The sequence below is a fragment of the Megachile rotundata genome, chromosome 12 (assembly GCF_050947335.1).
Source record: "Megachile rotundata isolate GNS110a chromosome 12, iyMegRotu1, whole genome shotgun sequence".
Lineage (NCBI taxonomy): Eukaryota > Metazoa > Arthropoda > Insecta > Hymenoptera > Megachilidae > Megachile > Megachile rotundata.
The window spans coordinates 12,095,416-12,115,228 of record NC_134994.1 but is presented as its reverse complement, the minus strand read 5'-3'; the positions used below and the strand labels follow the sequence as shown (position 1 = coordinate 12,115,228).

Below are 19,813 nucleotides of genomic sequence, written 5' to 3'. Positions count from 1 at the left end.
ATTCGTAATATATTAAATTCGTAAAAAGAAATAGAGGTACTTTTTCAAGAATACTTTTCAAGATTGAAAAAAGTTTGACATCTGAACACAAAAAGAGGGTAAAACGATCATAAAATTCATGATAATGTTCATCTTTTTGCAGCAGACTAGACAAACGTCTGGAGATTGCATACTTGGATCCCCTATAAAACAATGAACAATCAGAGAATGATTGTTCTGACCCAATTGCGTACTATCGTTCAGTGTATGAAAGTAACGATCAGAGTAATGTAACTAGAGTAATGCATGTTCAAAGTCTCGCTTCTTAATTCTACTGTGGTTACACGAATCATACTAGCAATTCATATTTATTAATTTTTCAATTTATATATTTTAGACTTTTACATATTAAAACTTCAGCATTTTGAACTTTTGAAATTCTGGAAGGTGAACATTTTTGGATTCGAGGATATTGAAATGTATAGGGATTTTGAGACTTTGAGATTGTAGGATCTGAGAATTTTAGTTTCTAGGGAAATTGTAATCTAGGGACTTTTTCTATTTGATGATCTTTAGCTTTTGGGAATTTGAGTGGTTTAGCAATTTGGAATTATTAAATTTTTGAATTTTTTGATCTAGGGATTTTTTGATCTGGGGACATTGAAATCTAGGAATTTTCTGTTTTGTAATTTTGTGCTTTGGAGAAACTGAGTGTTTTAGCAATTTGGAATTATTAAATTTTTGAATTTTTGGATCTAGAGATTTTTTGATCTAAGGACATTGAAATCTAGGAATTTTCTGTTTTGTAATTTTGTGCTTTGGAGAAACTGAGTGTTTTAGCAATTTGGAATTATTAAATTTTTGAATTTTTGGATCTAGGGATTTTTTTATCTAAGGACATTGAAATCTAGGAATTTTCTGTTTTGTAATTTTGTGCTTTGGAGAAACTGAGTGTTTTAGCAATTTGGAATTATTAAATTTTTGAATTTTTGGATCTAGAGATTTTTTGACCTAGGAACATTGAAATCTAGGGAATTCTTATATTTCTATCTTGTGATTTTGGCTAAAGATATTGGAACCTAAGATTTTAATTTTGTAACTCTGTAACTTTGTAATTGTGTGATTCTACAATTTTCTAATTTTATGATTTCGAGATTTCCAAACCTATAGATGTTTAAAGATTTGGCGCCAAATTTAAAAACATGTTCCAAATGCAAGCTAGCTAGTTCAAAAATACTAAAAAAAAGAAATAATTCAAAACACTAAAAAAAAGAAATAATTAGTAACATTTATCTAAATAGTACCATATTATGAAACATATAATTTTGCTTATGTAATGCAGCATGTATCGTCAGTAATAACCTTGTCTCAGACATACGATTTTTCAAACATCAAAGATGATAACATTAATCATTCACTTATGTTATTCACTTATAAAGCGACTATTTGCAGGGTTAAAGGTTTTGCGATAGACTCGTCATAACTGATGAATTGGTTCATTATATCACGCAGAAGTCAAGATTGAAACATCTCAGGTGAAACGACTGTATATGTGGACACTATCGCATAGTCGTATCGTGATATCTACTTATAACTTGTCTCGGATTCATGAGCCCTTACCGAGAATCAATTTAATAGCGTTACGGTTAATTAGCCGTCTCTCGACACAAATTCCCCATGTTCTTAATCTAATCGCGAGCACCGTTTCAATTACCCTGCACGTACACGGCATCGTATGCTTCCCTAGGGAAAAGCTGGTTCCTTATTTACGATCACGTAACGTGTTTGGAAATTTTGTAATTCATTTTAAATTGCAGTTGAACATTTCAGAGTTTAAGCATTTTGGGATTTGAGTATTTAAGGATCGTTCCAAAAAGAATCTTACAAATTTGGAAACTTGGAGATTTTCAAATTTTAGAGCAGAACGGAAGTACCAACAGATCTGCACATAGCACCTGTTCCAAGCAGATAATTTTAAATGAATGCAAATTTAATCGACTAACATTTAAGGATGATTACTTGTAATACATATGCACATGTGCACGTGGGTAAGTGTATGCCACGGTCATCGTGTAGTTAATAATTCGAGCCAATTATAGCAGAGTTAGGGCAACAGCAAAACTACCAAAGCGTACACCACCTTCGTCGGCATTGCAAGGTCGCGAGGAACGCGGCTTTGTCTGAAAGTTCACGATATTGCATGCAAATTCTATAGACCTTGGTCAAGATAATGCGATGTTACTTCCCAGTGCATAAGACCGTTCTAGAACTTATGATACAACCAGCAGGACACGAACTCTGTATACGAATGTACACTCACAAAGTTGTTACATATCAAATACAAACATATTTATGAAGTTGTTGCATATTAAATGTAAATTTTATAGACGTAAACAGTGAATTTCTAACTGGAAGTTCAACATAATTGAATCACGTTAAAGTATCGGCTGTATTAACTGTGCAGAGTCGTAAAAGACTAGTACTAATATTGCAAAGTTACGCATTCTGAGCACTAGGACCCGGTGGTTCAGGAATTCTAGGACCTAGAAACTTTAGAACATTGAGACTCTTTTAGGGGTTTAGAACCAGATCTGGAGACTCTCTGCTCTAGAAACCCTGGAGTCTGAGAATGTTAGGTCCTAGGAATTCTGTAGCCTAAAATCCCTGTACTCCACCATCTGATGGAGTCCAAAATGAAACCCTAGAATCTACATCATCTGATCTAGGAATCCTAGCTTTCATGAACCCTCAATTACAGGAACCCTACACTCTACTAGTCACAGAAACTATAAATACTAGAACCTAGGTGATCTAAGAACCCCAGATTCCTAAACCTGAAGAACCCTAAAGAGTTTGGAACCCTAGAACTTGAAAATCTTAGGACCCGAAAGCTCTACAGTATGACCTAGAAATCTTGTCACCAAAAACCCAAAGACACAGATATCCATAGACTACCCTACTTTAAAGACTAGAAATATTAAGCTCTAACTTCCTAGATCCACATTCAAAGCCAATTATAAAGACTCGTGTGCACAAAACATAATTAGTAAAGTTGGATCATTTAACTTTAAGACACCTTATATATGCACAAAGCGTATTACAAGCACGCGAGCCAGCTTGTCGCGCCCATTCCTCTTTACGCCTTGCGGTATTCGTGTTAGCGACAAGTTAGTCGTCCGTCAATATAGATTTTTCGTTAAAATCTACCTCGAAGCACACCGCAATTTCTCCGTTCGTTACAAGAAACTAAAACAACCGCAACCTTACCGTAACGACACAAGGATGCGCTTACCTTGATACCGGCGCGTCCCTGTTGCTTCAAAAGAATATTCTCCGGCTTCATGTCGCAATGTATGATCCTGTTCTTGTAAAGGGCGACGAGGCACTGAAGCAACGAGTGGGCGAACTTCCTCACTAGCTGCATGCTGAACCCTCGGAACTTGTTCTTCTTGATCAGCTCGTACAGGTTAATACTGAGTAACTCGAAAGTGATGCACATGTGATTGCGGAACGTGAACCAATCGAACATATGAATGATATTCATCGTGTCGTCCTTATCCTGTTCCCTAAGCTTCCTCAGTATCTTCACCTCCTCCTGGGCCTGACGATGGAACCTCTTCTCGTTCCTCAGCATCTTCAGGGCTACGTGTTCCTGTTTCTTGTGATCGTACGCCTTCACAACCTGTCCGAACGCACCTTTGCCGATCACTTTCAGCACCTCGTACCTGTAGGCCACGTGGTCGTGGTTCACGTGGATGTAGGAACCGTGTTCGTTGTCGTAGTCATTGTTGTTCGGCCGGCCAAGTATGCCGGGCCTCTTCTTCGCGTTCGCACCGATGAAGTAGATCTGCGGGTAGTCGAGGATCTCCTGGTGCTCGTACGGCGTCAATCTGTTCTTGTAGATCTTCAGCACGGCATCTGGGGTCGCGGTGATAGTCTTCGGCTTGTAGGCGCCGGCGCTGCCGCAGGAACTACCGTTCGCCCTTCCGTTCTTCGCCAACGCGGTGCTCGACTGACCGTCCGGCTGCGAATGACTGGTGTTACGGATGGAATTGTGAGCTGTGACGTGACTGGAATCATGCTGACTCGAATTGTGGCTGGTATGAGAGCTCAGGCTCAGGTTCAGGCTCTCCGAGTTGCCCGTAAGGCTCAGCAGGCTGTTGTTGGCGCTGGAGCTCAAGCTCGGTAGATGAGTACCGGCCATGTGAGCAGATCGGGTCAAATAACTGGGCGACGACTCGCTGGTCGACTGCTTCAGGGCCAACGTGCTACCCTTCAACGGTGGCAGATGATTGGTCTCGCTAGACGTGATGTACGTCTGCGTCGAGATCGCGCTCGCGGGTACGAACAGGTTTGGTCTTGACAGCGACATCTCGAACGTGTTCGCCGATAGAATTAAGCTAGTCATTTGTATCCATTTGAAGCGTGTGTTTTTTGGTGGACAGGCTGATTGGTCGAGTAACGAAACAGGCAACCATCGAAATAACCTTAACGTGTCACCGATTTGTATTGTCGTTGGAACAATAAAAAAACATATTGGTTCGTTCGCGATTAACAGTACGCTAAGTCGTTTATTTCTTCTCGTTTCCTCTTTTATTGCTCTGGCTCTTCGGTACTTTTTATCGTATACGTATAAATAGGAGTAAATTTGGTCGATCCGTTTTACAATAAATTAATCGACTAAAAATCGTTAACGCGATTTGCTTTCAGTCTCATCGACGTCGACGTCGAAAATTTGATGAGCGGAAATGACGCGTCCCCCACGCGGGACGCCAACGAACCTCGAGGTTGCTAAGTCTCCTAAGATGCGTCCAGAATGTCCTCGATGACCGCTCGTTAAGTGCGCGTTTCTTTCGAAATACAATTGATCGTCTAAAAAATATTATCAAGGAAAACACGTGGTTCTCGTGGTGTAAATGCAGCGGACTAGAAATTGCAATGATCGCCGGGCGACGGTAATGAGCGTTCGCCAAAAGAGCCCCGTCTCGCTTGTCGACCCTTCGCGAGCGGCCAGAATACACGAACGAGAAAAATAAGAGGAACTATGAACCCACCGTCTGACGTCACTTCCGACTGTGCACAGCTGTCTACCCTCTCCCTCCCCCCGCCCTGTCTCGTCGCCAGTTATTCATCCGATTCGTATTAACTCCCTTCGCCGCTTGACCCTTCGCTCGTCGTCACCGACAGTCAGTGTTACCACCTTCTTTGCTGCATGGAAACGATGCGATCCCTTTTTCGCCTTCGCGCGAACTTTCGAACGTCTAATTTTATAATGTATCGAGCACGAGGGCAAACGCATCGTGCGGGAACTGTCTACTTCCTAACCGCGGAGGTTATTGGCACCAGGCCGGCCAACTTGCACGACTTCGCTCCATCGAACCTTTTTTCTCTTCCTCTTGCACGGAGAATATTATTCTAGCCGAGTACGTTAACTGCTTTTCGTTCGAACATCAATTTCGATTTTCAATCGAACTGCGAGCTATCGATACGTCTTCGACCGAAATTTGCAAATGCATTTGTACAGTCGGCTTTTTCTTTGATATTTACATCGAACAGGATTCACCGACTTCGATTTTGAATCGAACGACTGAAAATTTCGAGTAATCGATAAGAACAGAGTCGAACCGTAATCATTTGCATGCTATACCATCGGCCCTTCGAATATTCACCGATTTGGATTTTTAATCGGACTGTCAACAATCGTAGAGGATTCGGTCGAGTTTTGTAGACACTGTTTGCATCTCATTCGCTTGGTTCCTCGTTTGATATTTGTGTCAAACTGTATTCACGGATTTTGAATTAGAATCAAACTGCGAGTAATCGACATTGATTCAGTCGTACTTCGTAAACGCTATTTGCATGCTATGCACTCGCCCTTCGTTCAATATTTTTATGTCCAACGGGATTCACCGATTTCGATTTTGAATCGAACTGCAAATAATCGATAAAACTTCAGTCGAACTTCGTAAACACCATTTTGTCATACACTCGGCCCTTTGTTCGATGATTCCGTCCAACGAGATCGCCCGATTTCGATTTTGAATCGAATTGCGAGTAATCGATAAGGATTCGAACTTCGTAAACACCATACACTTGGATCGTACAAAATTTCTTAATCAATTTAACACATGATTTGTCGCGCGTAACCGTAGAAAAACTTCTCGAGTCTTTTAGGGCAGTTATTCGTCTGGTTGAACGGATTCTATTATGTGTTCACGCGTTGAGATATCCGATAGCGTCCTCGCGTAATCGTTCGCATCGTATCAGTTTAATAAACTTGTCAAACGGTCGTTGTCACCGGCATCGAAGTATCTCCGGCAATGACATATCATGTCAACCCTGCTTGAAATCGAAATCGAGCCACCCTGTAGTGGTGGATTTCTCGCACGCTCGGTCGTGGACCCCGCACGCATGAAAATCGAAGCAAACACCGCGAACACGACGAACGTGACCGCACCTTGATAACTGTTTACAGGCGAAACGTCCTGTTGGCATTAATCGTGCAAACTCGTTGTTCCCGACGTTGTACGACTAAATGGGTGGATGCTTTAAGAACGGCACATCTTTTACTTCATCAGAACAAAGACACGAAACGAAGTTCGTCGCTTCTGGCACACTGACTGGCTGGCTAGCTGGCTGGCTGACTTCTCTCTCGCTCTCTTTTTCTCTCGCTCCCTCTATCTGTCTCTCTCACGCCGCCGCCATGTTTATTCTTTTTATACCCCCGTTAAACGTTGTGTCAGGACGGTTTAGAAGAGGTGGACGACCAGGCGAACGGATGAACGGCCAGGCTAACTGATCGTCACGTGTTGTTTAACTTTTTGTTTTTGAGAACGATGCAGCATAAGAGATGTTCACGGTTAGGCGACGTAGCACAACGCTTCCGGTGATAAAGATCCCTCCATCGTGATTTCCACGACCATCGAGACGCGACTGTTCCCTTGTTTCCAGTGACTCCACGCTGTATCTATGGATTTAGTGTACAGGTGTTTTTGTTACCCCTTCCACGACATCTAGCATGTGTGCATTAACGAAGTTGTATATTTGATGCTCGAAGAGTGGAAGGGCACGCTTCTTCGTGGTGAATTTAATAACACTACTTTTTACTCAATTCCGGCACAAGTTTCCACTGAGAAATTCACACTCACCACAATGCACTCGAAGCAGGAACACCATTTGTCTATTCATAAAGAAACGCCTGCTGCGACACCCACGCATGCACTCTCACGTATACAGACAGTTGGCGCTTGCCGCACGCACAGATGTCCACACGTATTCTTGAGAGAAGCCAAGGGGAGGGCATAGACTAACACGTTAACATAGATGGTTACGCGTTTCTAACTTGTTAGTTCCTGTTTTTCCCGCGAAATGCAACTCGACGACATTATTGCGTGCATTGTTCGTACGACGAAAGATCGTACTCGTCTGAGAACGAGTTTTTGTTCCTACTGCGCAAGTCAGTTCTGATTGGTTGGAATGCACTCCATAACCAATAGCAACGCGCAAGCGCCTTTAGAATTAAGTCACGCCATAGGTATATACCTAGTGGTTTTTTACTTTTTTAATCCCTACTGTTAGATTACGTTAAATATGTATTGACATATAAACATTAAAATAAAAAAATTTGATAGTAAACTGATGTTGTTTTTATTCAAACCTGACTCCTATACCCTTCCTTTTAAAATACATGCTGTAAATGAATGGATCACGAAGAACATTGCTTTCTAAAGAGAGGCTTTGGAATTTTGAAACTCTTATTAATATTTATGATCACCGTGTATATAATCGTCAAAGGGAAGAGCGCATAAGTAATGCAATGTCGTTAACTGATAAGAGCCTACTGAAGTTAACCGCATTGCGCGTACCAAATATGATCTCTCATTGAACGAACAATTTGCTGTAAAATAAATTATTGCCATGTGATTTTTTATTCTAACAACCTTTCCTTTGATGTAAAATAAAATTATTACAATATAAAAATGTTGTAACTATTACGTTATTAACATTTATTCGATTTTTGTCTACTAAATAATCTGTGACAAAGATCGTTTTCTAAATGACAGAGAAGAAATAGTTGCAGTGTGTCGAATACAAAAATCTGCTCTCGAGCTTCAAGAGGGCAGCACATATCAATGTAAACATATGTTATCGTCGTATTGTCTTCTGAACTAACCTAAGCTTAAATCGGTCAGAGACTGGCGTTATTTTGACCTGTTCTGAACACTTTCGTAGACTCACAGCTGATATCATTGTAAGTACGTCGTAGTAACAGATAGTGGAAGCAACATGAATTTAACGCCAAAGTCGTTTAAAGAAAAACGTTCATTTGGTGAGCATAATTTTTATTGTTGTAATTATATTTTTCTTGCATTTACTATTAACCAAAAACTAAACAAAATATATACAAGGTATTCCTTGGCAATGTTCTGCTTGTTTCACAATTTAATATGCCTTTGTTTTACTAATAATACATGTTATATATTTTTATATCATTTTAAACAGAATCACATTTACTTAATACTTAGTCTATGCTCATTAATTTTATTTAATTATATAATCTGAAGAAATATAGCAAAGAACGATTTACTTATCATTTTTTGTTATTCATAAGACATATCAATTCTATTAATGTTCCTTTCAATTTAGCGCAACGAGTTGCTGATGTAGAACTAATTAAAGAACAGCATCCAAATAAGATACCTATTATCGTTGAAAGATATTATGGAGAAAAACAATTACCCGTTTTGGCTAAAGCAAAATTTTTGGTGCCAGATTATTTAACGGTAGCAGAATTTGTAAAAATAATTAGGTATATTTTTTAACACTTTGCAAATTGTTCAAGTTTTTATTTAATTTGTAAATAATTTATATCTCTTAATACTAATCAACAGACGTAGGCTACAGCTTCACCCAACACAGGCATTTTTCCTACTAGTAAATCAAAGAAGTATGGTTAGTGGTAGTATGACTATGGCACAACTTTATCAGAGAGAACAAGATGAAGATGGTTTTCTTTATGTGGTGTTTGCTAGCCAAGAAGTATTTGGGCATTAGTTACATTGACATAGTTGAAAAGTAAGTTTATATGTTTATGACATATAAGTAGTAAACATATAAATAAGAATAAGTACTTCAGAAGGTTTAAATGTAATTTTTGTTTACATTTCATCTTATACATTATGTATTATATTAAATAAATTGCTTAAGTCAAAATAGTCTTATTTATGTGCTTGCTACTGTATGTAAGATTAATTTATGTCAATGTATTAATCCATATATATTTACTTAGAGTATTTGGTTTATAGGTGAAAACAATATTTCTGGGAGTATACTATGTGCTAAATGTTTTTAAACATCTCCTAGGAAGAGTTTTAGATCTATTATTACTTAAATCTGCCTTTAACTGAATATGCAGAATTTTTGTGATCAACTCGCAGTACCTGCTGGAATAATTAACGGAACAATGAAGATTGACATTTGCGTGTAAAATCCTTATGGTGCTTTGGGCCTTCAGTATATACATCAACCATGTTTTATATAAGTTAAAGTTTAAGATTAATTTTTTATATTAATGACAGTACTTTCTTCTTATTGTTTTTAATGAATATAAAACTAAAGTAAGATTCGTTGTTAATAGGTAAGGAAATTAAGTTTATATTTTTTAGCATTATTAATCTAAATTTGCTTGCTTCCATGTTTATTTTATAAATTTTAAATATGTAAAATGGAAATACTACTGTATAAATAGCAAGTAGTGGCCAGTTACACTTGACATATTATAAAAAAAAAGTGAAACCAAACATTATTCTGTGTTTGTTTGCTATGATATATATATAAACTATGATATTATGGTAATAATATCTTTATTATATTTTATAATTTACATATTAAATAAGAAAATTGAATTTTTAATATGTATATGAAATTTTAGATAACAAAAAAATGGAGTGTTTTAAATTAATCTTAAGATGATATCCATAAATGAAAATAAGTTTTGCATCTAAGTCTATTCTTTTTAAAAAATATTGAAACATTAATGAAAGTGTTCATGCATATGTAATGTATACTGTTATGTGATAATATTATTATACTCAAATCAATTTTATTAAATATATTTGCATTGTGAAATTCGATTGAATTATAATCGTTCCTACATGGAATATATAATATGCACTTAATATTACAGTTAGTATCTTTTGCTATTTGATACTTACACTATGACAATTGATATTCTGAATTGTGTCTTAAATTCGAAAATGTAAGCGCACTTATCTTTGATCTTCGTAGAAGTAAATTAAGTAAGAAACAAAAGTACCTGGCATTATAACTAAGAACGAACATAATTATTGTATCAATGAGATAATTCTGTAAGACTTGACTCTTTGGAAGCAGAAAGATTATCAGTTTCAATTTCTTGTACGAATAAATGTTATTTACTACTGTAAATAACTGATAACAATTGATATTACGAGTCTTAAAAACATTCTAAAAATATAGCTGTGTGGAATATAATATATTTTTTCAAGCAATATTTCACTTAGTTTACATCAAATCTTTAAACGAACAGCAACTAAAACGGGACTTTCTGCAAATATTTTTAAATGTCTGTAAAAGATTTAACAGCGATACAATAATACAAATAAGATTATTAATTCGTAAATAGATATTTCGATGCTGATGAAATTGTATCAATAATATAATAGTAGTTATGATACTATGAATATTGGCAATATTAATGATATGCTTTACTGATACTTGTATAATAAATTAATGTATAACATGTATCATGTAAAAAACAATTTGCAATAAATAACTTTTTGCAATAGATTACAATTTTTCCTATCACTTATTTACCCTAAAAAATTATGAGTTTGGTAATTAAGCCTTTGATATTCAGAACTTCATAACTTCTAAATCAGGGCTTCCTAAACTTTTATGAAATGAGACTGAAGTTTGAAAGTGGAGATTTTCAATGATTAAAAAAGACTATTTCCTCTGCTCTAAAATAAAAATTTAAATATAAACTACGGTAATATGGCAACTTCCTTTACCATCATGGCGGAACTTCCTTCGAACAGGTTCTTAAGTTTGCCGAGAACCTGGCGCGACACACAAATTCTGCAACATAGATTCAAAATGGTCGATCTGTGTGCAACCACGTATCGATGGCAGTAAATGCAATGTCGAATGAGTATAAAGGTGAGCGGTGGGGTTAGGCACGGGGGGGAAAGAGGTAAAGAAAAGGTAAAGGTTAGAAGAGGTTATGAACTCTAACCCACGGATGGTTGACGAAGTCTAGTTGTTGCTATGATCTGTCCAAATGACGTGCAGTCAAATTGTCCATCGTTACTACTGATTTAGGTAAGTTCCTACAATGGTTGCTTGTTTACCTTTGAATTCGTTACTTTTTGTGACCGTTTTGTCGATAACGATGTATGAAATCCTGTACAATAACTTGCCCATATCGTAACAATCTGTGTATGTACTACTTTGCGCAATACATTATACGAAATGTTTCTTATTATTAACATGAAATATTAATAAGTGATACACCATGTTCGCTAAACATTAACATAGTAATCATATGATATCTTCATGTTATCATACATTCTTGTAACGTTAATAATTTTTATTTTGCTTCCTTGTGTTAATTGTTCGCTTGACGTTTTGTATTTATTTATGAAAATAAGTATTCCAGATTTGTTTTATTACAAAAATATTATGCATATCACGAATGCGGTGTATAAATAGTCCGAGGAAATATTAAAAAGTACGAGGTGGCATTGTTTCTTGTCCTCAGAAACAAAGCGTTGACGTCACTGTAAATTGTAGTAAAAAGTTATACTTCTATTAATTAGCAAAGCATAAATATCTGAAAAAAGAACAATGCGCAATTAGTAATACAATTTAACGTGATGGGTAGTATTACAAGATAAATCTGTGTCGATGCGGTGATCAAGTAGGTAGGAGGTAACCTTCGGACCCACGAGCGACCTTTACCTGTGAAGTCCGGTCGTATAGAAATAATTACTCTAGAGTGACTATTCTTCACTGATGCCGTTCCAAGAAATCTTTAGTTGACTTGGAATGACCATTCGAAAGGTTATAAGCCAACATAATATATTTAAAAGTTGCTAACTTAAGTTACTAACGCGAAATAATCTAACAAATCGAAATGTTACATTGTTTCAATCATAAACTCATTAATAATGCATTAATATTCGCGAAGATAAAAACATTTTTATCTAAAGTAGTATTCTCGTTTGCTGAATATTATTTTATATTCCACAACAAACATTACAAATTTATTATCGTATACGTTTTAACTGGTGTGACATTGAATATAAGGAAAATTAAATTGCACATAAGTGTTCTTAAGAAAATAAGCTGTACGAAAAGTACACCGGCGAGCATCGTAGGGAAAATGGCGATGGAGGGGAAACCCCACCACTTTCTAATTTTCGATTGGTTAATTTTTAAAATAAACTTTCAAATTTAAAAAGTTATTAGGAGATTTGACAAATGTGACGAACTTGGGTGTCTAATTTGGAAATTTGCAAATTTCGAAATATAATAATTTGAAAATTTCGTATTCGATCTTGAAAACCGACAGTAGGAGGCTCTTCCCCTACGCTCGTCCTTATGCAAAGGAAGCCTACATTGCACCAGAGTGTACATAGTTAAAACGCGTAATTCCTATATGTACCTTCGGAAACAAAGATATGTAGAAGTAGCTGGTGGTCTATGTATATTTTCGCTATTAACTCGTTCGTGTTTGACCTATTCTCGATCTACGTAGCGACCTCGAGCCTCAACCGATAAGTCATCGCGGGCGTGTATTACGTGACATAACCTGTAACGCTCGTCGAGAGGCCACTATGCGGTCCTCCACGGCAAATGTTCTCGCTCAGGTAGAAAAGCAGGCAAGCGGGGCGAGAATGCACCTGGCCGGTGTGTCTTGGCGGTACACAAGAGAGTGACCTGCCAACCTGCCAGTACAGCGAACGGCCTGGCTGCGTTCACCTGCGCAAGGTTGCCTTTAAACTTCAACGTGGTGTTTTTATGGCACAACCGCTTCACCGTAGTAAAAACGATTTCATGTGCTACAAATGTGTCGTTTTCTCGTAATCTCTCGCTGTTCGTATCGTTAAAGTATTAGTTTTCTCGAGACGTGAATATATTTCCGCGCCTATTACCGCGTGGCTGGCTACGTTATATTTTCAGAACCGTGCGTGACCCGTGAGAGCGCCACCGCCGACACACGCAAATGCGGTGATACAGGTCGACCCAACAGGTAGTGTATTGTGCGTACCGTCCTCGAACTTTAATTTTAAGACACGTTGCGTGTTCCGGAGAGGAAATGCAAATTGTTTCGCGAAACGAGACTCATTTTCATGGAATAATACAAATCTAACTAACAAATTTATGAAATTCTGTCTCCTTGATATGCTCGCAATTAGATTGACCTTTTATATGCTAGTAACATTGTATTTTGAATTACTGTTCGATGGACTGTCTGTTGTGTAACAAAAAATTGTATCGAAGATATAGAAACTGAACTTATGACTGATTTCATTAATGAAAATTGTTAATTGTTTACGGTGACACGTGTCTAAACAGGTCAACGGTGCAAGTTTTAAGAAAAAACGACAGGTGTCATGTTACGGTCATGAAATTCTTCGTTGTAAAACGGAGTGACGTTGAATCCCGGGTATGACACTTCCGTGAAATTAGATACGTGTGGCATCATCGATCATATAAGTACTTTTGTATACGTATAGATGTTTATAAAGAAAGAAATACCGATTTTTTATGTAAAATCCGTAGAAACGTATTTCGATAGTAACTGCGTTTCCCGAGTTGAAAGTTTATCGCAATTAGAAAGGTCGAAAGAGAATGGTTCCGTAGTACCGATGTGTAACGAGCGCGAGATCTAAGAATGTTAACTATTTTGGAACAACGGTACAGGCACCATTTTCTCGTGTTACCGCACTGACAGTGGTGACGAAGTCTGATCACGAGTGTATGGAAATGGACCATTCGCTCTATGACAGCCAGTGTAGCATGGCTGTGGTATCGGCATGCGCCTAACCACGTAGCAACCTACGAACCGAACAACTCGGGACCATCTCTTTCACTTCTTAAAATGGTAGGGGGAAAGGGTTGCGGCAGGTAGGGGCGGACGGCAAATGCTCCAGTTTTCATTTTTTTTACCGTCCCGATGTGCTTAGGCTTTTAAACGATACATTCTGTTTGCTTAGATGAAATCGGCTTGTACGATCACGATTTACCTGATCATACTCGGCGTAATATCTATACAGGGCCGGCGCGGACATTTATGGGGCCAGGTGCGGGGTCAAATAAATTAATTATAAATTTTATAACTATGCTTACGAATGTTATGTACAATTCATGAGGTTCAACACATGACATAGTCACGTGTGATATAGCCACATGTATCACTTCGTATATCACCACGTGTTATATTGCCATATCAAATTTACAGTTAATTTAAAGAATTTTCCACTGCTATTATATGCAATATAAAGAGAGTTTAACGCACCTGTACTAATATAATACTATGAACAAAATTTATAATTAATTTTTATAAATTAAGTCCACGTTTTTGAACCCACACGCGCCGGCCCTGTGTTATGCAATGAGTAAAAAACAATGTATAAAAATCTTTTTTATTTTTTATTTCCTATCACTTTTTTAATACATCATTAAAAAATGAAAGCTTGTTTTTTTTTTCTTTTTATTTACTCCAGTCATTACAGTGAAGGTGTTAACCCTTCATTATTCCGACGTTTCGGACATTGATGGAGGTCCTCATCAAGGATAGCAATCTAATAATTATCTCATTTGAGAGAGATCTATGAATGATAATTAAAAATATATTTCAGCAACATGCAATTTTATTAACGAGTTCTTTAAAACGATGAAATTTGATCGTTACTTTTGACTTCCGCATTTTATTTCATTAAACAACAAGTGAATACTGATTGTTTAGAAAACACGTAGTATAGCTGCCGTGACATCATTGCAGAAATATCTTTCGAGTTACATGAATCTTATTGGCATGAGTCAAGACTTTTATGTAATTATTTTATTCGTTATGATTGCAGAAAGAAATGGACAGGGATCATAGGGAACGCGATCACGATAATTTAAATGAAAACGAGGAGGAACGAAAAGTAGGAATGGATTTTCGTAATTTGTCCCGACACCATGGCGTGGATCACGTAGCTGATGTTGAAAACGAGGTGCTTATTATTTATTTTCAAAAATGAACAAAATATTCCAGTTGAAAAAATTATTAATGAAAAATTTGGACTTTGAATTGCAGCGGGATATGGACGTTGATCAAAACGATCGCGTTGAAAATTTACACGACGATAAGATAGATCAAAATATTGGAAGGAATTTTCATAATTTAGCACATCATCCCGCTATGGTTGGTTTTCAATACATCATTTATATAAAAATTAAGATTAAGTCAATCAATTAACCATGTAATTCGATATTTAGAGAGACATGGACAGGGATCAAAATAATCACGTTGATAACGTGCACGATGATAAGGTGGATCACAAAATGGGAAGAGATTTTCGTAATTTGGGACCTCATGCAGGAATGGTTCACTTACACTCTGGAATTGAGCATTTAAGTAACGTTGATGTAGAGGTAAAATTTGCATTTTAATTTTTCTAATTTACATGTTATATTTCAATGTACTTACATATCTTACTTTTCAGGTAAAATTAGCGAGAGATGTTCGTGGTTCCTTGGGTTTGGGATTATCACTAGAATTATGCGTGGTATGTGGTGATAGAGCTAGTGGAAGACACTATGGAGCAATTAGTTGTGAAGGTTGCAAGGGTTTTTTCAAACGTAGTATTCGGAAACAGTTGGGTTATCAATGCAGAGGAAGTAAAAGTTGTGAAGTTACCAAACATCACAGAAATCGGTGTCAGTATTGTAGACTTCAGAAGTGTCTAGCAATGGGAATGAGAAGTGATTGTAAGTTTGATCAAGATAGTACCTGGCACTAAAATGCTTTGCATTTAATAGTTATAACGAATTAACTTTTAAAATGTGAAAGTTCATAATGACATTGTAACATTAATATCAGGCTTTATCGTTATAGCTGTTCAGCATGAAAGGAAACCAGTATTAGGTGAATCAGCAGGAACAAAAGTAGGAAATCGAAGTCCCAGGGTTAAGCCAGAACCGCAGCAACCAGTATCTGAAACACCCCCAACTTGGGAACAACCTGAAAGTCCGAGTATGGAAGACCAAAGTAGCGATAGTGACCTCAGCGATGCATTAACGTTAGCACGAGAGCGTTTACTTATCTCACATGCACTGGATAGCATGGCCAAACTTATTGGAGATGTACGTCTAATTTATATTATGCGATGCTATTTGATAAAATACAATATTTCACGCATTATTCTATGTACAGAGTGTTAACGGTTCAAGTGAACCAGAAGAAGAGTGGACTGGTCAATTAATTTCTGAAAGACACACGATATTTGAGTTAAGAGCTCCTAGCCCAGCACCCGCGTACTTATCAATACACTACATTTGTGAGAGTGCTGCTAGATTACTTTTCCTGTCAGTTCATTGGGCAAGGGGAATTCCTGCATTTCAAGCGTTACCGTAAGTAACTGAACAATATAAATATTAAACTGAGGATATTTATAGAGACTTAAGCAATTTACAAATATTCGTACCGATATAACGCACACATACATGCTTATGTATAGATTATGAACTTAAAGATTGAATAAAATATTTATATTTACAGATCCGAGGTTCAAACAACTCTTGTGCGTAGTTCTTGGGGACAACTCTTTACCTTAGGACTTGCGCAGTGCGCATACACTCTGTCGCTTCCAAGTATACTAACATCGATAATAAATCATTTACAAGCTAGTATTGCACAAGAAAAAATTACCGCTAGTAAAGTAAAGTCAGTCACAGAACATATATGTAGACTGCAAGACTGTGTTAGTTCGCTTCATAAATTGCAAGTGGATTCCGTTGAATATGCGTACCTTAAAGCATTAACGCTCTTTAGCGCTGGTAAGCGAAAAATCATATAACTTCCCGGTAATTATTTGCTTCGAAACTAATACTATTTGTCTTATAGATAACGTTTTGGCTGGTGTTTGGCGCAAGAAAGTCGAAGTCTTGCAAGAAGCTGCATGGTCGGAGTTACAACAACGCGTGGGATCCGACAGATTACCTCGTCTTCTTTTAAGGCTTGCTCCACTTCGTTCAATTAATCCCCGAGTCTTGGAGGATCTGTTTTTCGCAGGTCTTATCGGGAGAGTAAGCGTAGCTAGTGTTGTGCCTTATATTCTTACTATGCAAGATTATAAAACTGAACCTGAAAGTCATATGGGGTGACAATTACTATCCGTGCAATGTAAGTCGTGACCTATTAAAGTGATATACATGTATGTATATATACATTATATATACATACATTAGCGTTGATTGCCTTGGATATTTTTATACGATGCGAAAAGAAAAGAGAAAATGTAACGAGGCAAAGTTAATTTTTATTTTTCGTAAAAATCTTATATGCCTCTTTCTAAAGGTGTTGACACTCAGGGTAGATGTATTTTAACTTGTTAATCAGATGTAATATCTAGTTTACAATATTTTGATGTTTGACATTCTTTTATTTATTACAAATTCATTACCTACTGTACAAAACTTTCCACCACGTATCATATCAATGAAGAATATTAACAGTGACATTTATTTGTTTCTAAAAACAAAGTACAAAATAATTGTTAAAATAACATTGAGTTTAAAGATTAGAAAAAAAATATTACAAATATAAATTTATAATTTTGTAATGGAAATCTATATTTGGAAAGTTTTGTACTTACATGCAACGTAAAAGAAACATACGTTAAACGCAGGGCAATGTTACTATACTTATAAGTAGAACGAATGTAGCCCTTGATGGAATTAGTAACATAGATTTTTCAATCTAAAATTTTTATTCCGAACAAACAGAATTACATTTTCGCTATTTTTTCTGACAGTATATTCAGTTATTAGATAAAGAGAAAAGGGAAAAGTCAAGTCAACTATATATTGAAGTCTTTAATGAAAATCAAAATGTTATTATTATTTTTTTATAGTCGCTGCTTTTTTCCGTCCGTCAGAAAAGAAAATTATTACTTAGTTTTGATAGAAATCAAAACTGAAGTATACGTTTAAAGAAAATATAAATGATTTAATGTAAAAATATATTAACCTTACATAAGTATTAGTACAAACAAATCGCGATTTTGTTGTAATTGAAACTATTTCTTAATAATTTCGTAACATTACTACAAATGTGTACATGTTTCTCTTATTTTTCCTAGAAATGTATCGGGACAAATGATATATTTCTAGGCTGTGCTTTATTGTAGATAAAATAAAATATGAAGAAAAGAAATCGTATTTAATGTTTATCGCGAAAGAATGTGCAATAGTATAATTCATGCAACATTCAAAGGCAGAAACAAACCATTATACATAATTTATTTTTAACAAGAGACAAATTAATGGATTAACTATATCATAAATGTATTATTAAGTATTATTTACTTCTTCAAAAAAAACGACAATAATAGTATATTTTTTATGAAATGCAGAAATACTTATCAGATTAAAAAAGTTAAAAAATAAATGTATATGCGTTTACTTAATGAAATGTACATTTTATATCTTACTGCTAATTGTAACTATATTAATCTAATATCGATATAATTATAAGTACATATATTATTTGTATCTGTTTGATGATGATGAGCGAGGAAAATAACGTTAGTATTTTTAGGTAAAGATAATAATCTTGTGTATTTAGTGTCATTAATAATGTTTAGAGCATTGATATTTTTTGTCAAAATATACCGAAAGAAATCGTTAAATATTTTTAAAGTCATCACAGTTGTTAATGTTCATCAAAGCAATTTTGCTAGTTACGAGATTTTCACAAACATTTTCATGATCGATGAGCGTGTAGAATATCCTGAACAGTGTTTAATATATACATATTTAAAAATAAGTATCCTTTCTAATTTGTTAATCCAAAGATTAAACAACAATACATTTTTTTTTACAGATATTCGTGTACATTATACTTACTGATTAGAATTTGATACAATTTTTAGCAAATACTAATAGTATGTAATATTTTATTTTAATTAAAGATAATTCCAGTTCTATTGTTCACAAAATGGCATAGTGGTGCATCAAATTAATAATATTAATATTAAAATACAATTTAGTTCTGTATTATTATAAGTGATACTCACTTTAATACATAGAATTGTTATTTGTACTTTACAAAGAAAGTTGTTATCCACTGCATCACATGTTATGTATGATGTTCCAATCACAGACTATAAATGAAAATTATCTTTTAAAATTTATATATTCCATGTGATACAACTTTTATGTATAAAATACTTAATGGACAATACAATTAAAAATTATATTCGACTTAAAATGAAAACTATACGTGTAAATATAAAACGTGCCTGTATGAAAGATATTTATATTAAATATAATAATTTTGTAATTGTATAAGTCAAAACATGAAAGAGACCTGAAGATAGTTGCCCCTTCAGTTTTATTATTATCAAAGAATATGTACATACATGTTTAATTGTGGTATAACATATAATTGAACAAAATAAATAAATAATTAGCTTATAAAACAGTCTATATTTTATTTTATTTTAAGTATTGCTTTTAAATATAAGTAATTAGAATTTTTATTTATAATGAAAGAAATTCGTCATCTTCGAATTTAGAG

At 35.5% G+C, this 19,813-nt stretch overlaps 3 protein-coding genes and 1 long non-coding RNA gene across 16 annotated transcripts in view; 2 read left to right on the top strand and 2 right to left on the bottom strand.

Moving 5' to 3' along the window:
* Nucleotides 1–7,503, bottom strand: part of LOC100879428 (dual specificity tyrosine-phosphorylation-regulated kinase 2) — a 39,872-nt gene extending 32,369 nt beyond the window's left edge. The window contains exon 1 of the mRNA XM_003706726.3: nt 3,272–7,503. Within this exon, the coding sequence (XP_003706774.2) occupies nt 3,272–4,387 (1,116 nt within the window). The 5' untranslated portion in view covers nt 4,388–7,503. The remainder of the gene's footprint in view (nt 1–3,271) is intronic.
* A 642-nt stretch (nt 7,504–8,145) lies between these two features.
* Nucleotides 8,146–10,806, top strand: LOC100878312 (microtubule-associated protein 1 light chain 3 alpha). 2 transcript variants are annotated; one of them, XM_012293295.2, is made up of 4 exons: nt 8,146–8,308; nt 8,626–8,788; nt 8,871–9,054; nt 9,269–10,806. In XM_012293295.2, exons 1-3 carry the CDS (start codon nt 8,266–8,268, stop codon nt 9,031–9,033), a joined length of 369 nt encoding a protein of 122 aa, XP_012148685.1. In that variant the 5' UTR covers nt 8,146–8,265; the 3' UTR covers nt 9,034–9,054; nt 9,269–10,806. The 2 variants fall into 2 exon arrangements, with proteins under 2 accessions (XP_012148685.1, XP_003706764.1); XM_003706716.3 differs by having other exon boundaries at nt 8,148–8,308; nt 9,285–10,806.
* Nucleotides 10,310–12,209, bottom strand: LOC105663584 (uncharacterized). Its single transcript, XR_001097025.2, has 2 exons — nt 11,370–12,209; nt 10,310–11,097 (listed from the first exon to the last, which is right to left on the bottom strand). It is a non-coding gene; the product is annotated as an uncharacterized LOC105663584 (long non-coding RNA).
* LOC100878424 (Hormone-receptor-like in 78) lies at nt 11,083–19,715 on the top strand. Of its 12 annotated transcripts, none has more exons than XM_076538144.1 (10): nt 12,980–13,116; nt 13,204–13,273; nt 15,108–15,245; nt 15,329–15,436; nt 15,511–15,666; nt 15,738–16,002; nt 16,115–16,377; nt 16,448–16,644; nt 16,793–17,070; nt 17,138–19,715. In XM_076538144.1, the coding sequence occupies exons 3-10, from the start codon at nt 15,114–15,116 to the stop codon at nt 17,395–17,397; spliced, it is 1,659 nt and encodes a 552-aa protein (XP_076394259.1). In that variant the 5' UTR covers nt 12,980–13,116; nt 13,204–13,273; nt 15,108–15,113; the 3' UTR covers nt 17,398–19,715. The 12 variants fall into 12 exon arrangements, with proteins under 12 accessions (XP_012148693.1, XP_012148689.1, XP_076394259.1 ...); XM_076538145.1 differs by having other exon boundaries at nt 13,204–13,283; XM_012293299.2 differs by lacking the exons at nt 12,980–13,116; nt 13,204–13,273 and adding an exon at nt 11,086–11,340.
* The last annotated feature ends 98 nt before the right edge of the window (nt 19,716–19,813 follow it).

Coding starts and splice junctions, on each gene's coding strand:
- LOC100878312 (XM_012293295.2), top strand. CDS start 8,266: ATGAATTTAACGCCAAAGTCGTTTAAAGAAAAACGTTCATTTG. Junction 8,309..8,625: donor TAAAGAAAAACGTTCATTTG/GTGAGCATAATT, acceptor CTTTCAATTTAG/CGCAACGAGTTGCTGATGTA. Junction 8,789..8,870: donor GAATTTGTAAAAATAATTAG/GTATATTTTTTA, acceptor ACTAATCAACAG/ACGTAGGCTACAGCTTCACC.
- LOC100878424 (XM_012293296.2), top strand. CDS start 14,027: ATGACAGCCAGTGTAGCATGGCTGTGGTATCGGCATGCGCCTAACCAC. Junction 14,129..15,107: donor CTCTTTCACTTCTTAAAATG/GTAGGGGGAAAG, acceptor TTATGATTGCAG/AAAGAAATGGACAGGGATCA. Junction 15,437..15,510: donor TAGCACATCATCCCGCTATG/GTTGGTTTTCAA, acceptor TTCGATATTTAG/AGAGACATGGACAGGGATCA.